The following is a 1,129-nucleotide window of genomic DNA, read 5'->3' on the forward strand; positions in this document are numbered from 1 at the left end:
AGTGATCAAATGGCCACCATTGTCCCAAACAAGCAGTTATATACAGGTAGTCATTGACTTATGATCACAACTGGGACCAAAATTTCCACTGTTAAGCAAGGTGGATTATTGAATTGCATATGCCCAAATTTACAACCTGTTTTTGCCATGGCCATTAAGTGAATCGTTACAGTTGTTAAGTGAATCTGGCTCCTGCCATTGATTTTGCTTCTTGGAAGTGAACTGGAAAGCTGCTGTTTGGTTAGAAATCCTTGAGTGTATTCTAAAAACAATCACATGACGTCAGGACACTGCAACCATCATAAATACATGCCGGTTGCCAAGCACCCAAATTTTGATCATGTAACCATGGGGATGGTCTGATGGTCTAAGAGCGAGGTCCATTATGAGTCACTTTTTTCAGTGCCATTATAACTTCAGTCACTAAACGAATAGTTATAAGTTGAGGACTACTTGCAATAACTCCACATCTCTTTTCATCCGGAAAAGAAACAGAGGATTCAAGCTCCTGTTCAATCATGGCATCAAGAAACATCCCTGACAGCCCCTCAAAACGGTACAGGTTTTGGTTAGCAATTAAAGTCAAGTAAAAATTGTAAATCCTAGCTCAGTGAAATAATGGTGGTGACGGCTACAATCTTTCAAGATTCTATAACATCTCCTCTAAAAAACATCTCCCTACTTCTCAACTGAATATATTACCAACATTAGAGAGAACTCCTCAGTTTAACTAATGCTCCATGCAAAATCATACTTACTTCTATATGTTCTTTACAGTATTCCAAACCGATGTCACTTAGTATCTTTTTCACAGTTTTCCGGGCTTTTCTTAAACTGCCAAGATTGTTGACAGGAAGCTGGAACATAGTTTCTAATAGAAGGAAAATGAGAAACTAATTTAATGAAAACGTTTTATTTAAAGTAGCTTAACTCAAAGTAACAAGAAACATTTGATATCACTGTTTTTTTTATTATACACGTTGCATTCTTGTTTTCTTGGTAGTTTCACAAATCAAAAGAAAACAGATTGTTCATTACATTTTGCTTTGTAAGATGAACCTGGAAACTGATTGCCTTTAAATATAAAAACATAAATACAAAAAAAAGAGATCATGATGCCTAGATTTGA

The 1,129-nt window shown here is 35.8% G+C and overlaps 1 protein-coding gene across 1 annotated transcript in view; it reads right to left on the minus strand.

Moving 5' to 3' along the window:
* ADNP (activity dependent neuroprotector homeobox) overlaps window positions 1-1,129 on the minus strand; it is a 14,558-nt gene that overhangs the window by 7,211 nt on the left and 6,218 nt on the right. The window contains exon 2 of the mRNA XM_015818133.1: window positions 759-871. Coding sequence (XP_015673619.1) covers window positions 759-871 — 113 coding nt within the window. The remainder of the gene's footprint in view (window positions 1-758; window positions 872-1,129) is intronic.

This window comes from Protobothrops mucrosquamatus, unplaced genomic scaffold (genome assembly GCF_001527695.2).
Source record: "Protobothrops mucrosquamatus isolate PMUCROS unplaced genomic scaffold, P.Mucros_1.0 scaffold682, whole genome shotgun sequence".
Classification (NCBI taxonomy): Eukaryota; Metazoa; Chordata; class Lepidosauria; order Squamata; family Viperidae; genus Protobothrops; species Protobothrops mucrosquamatus.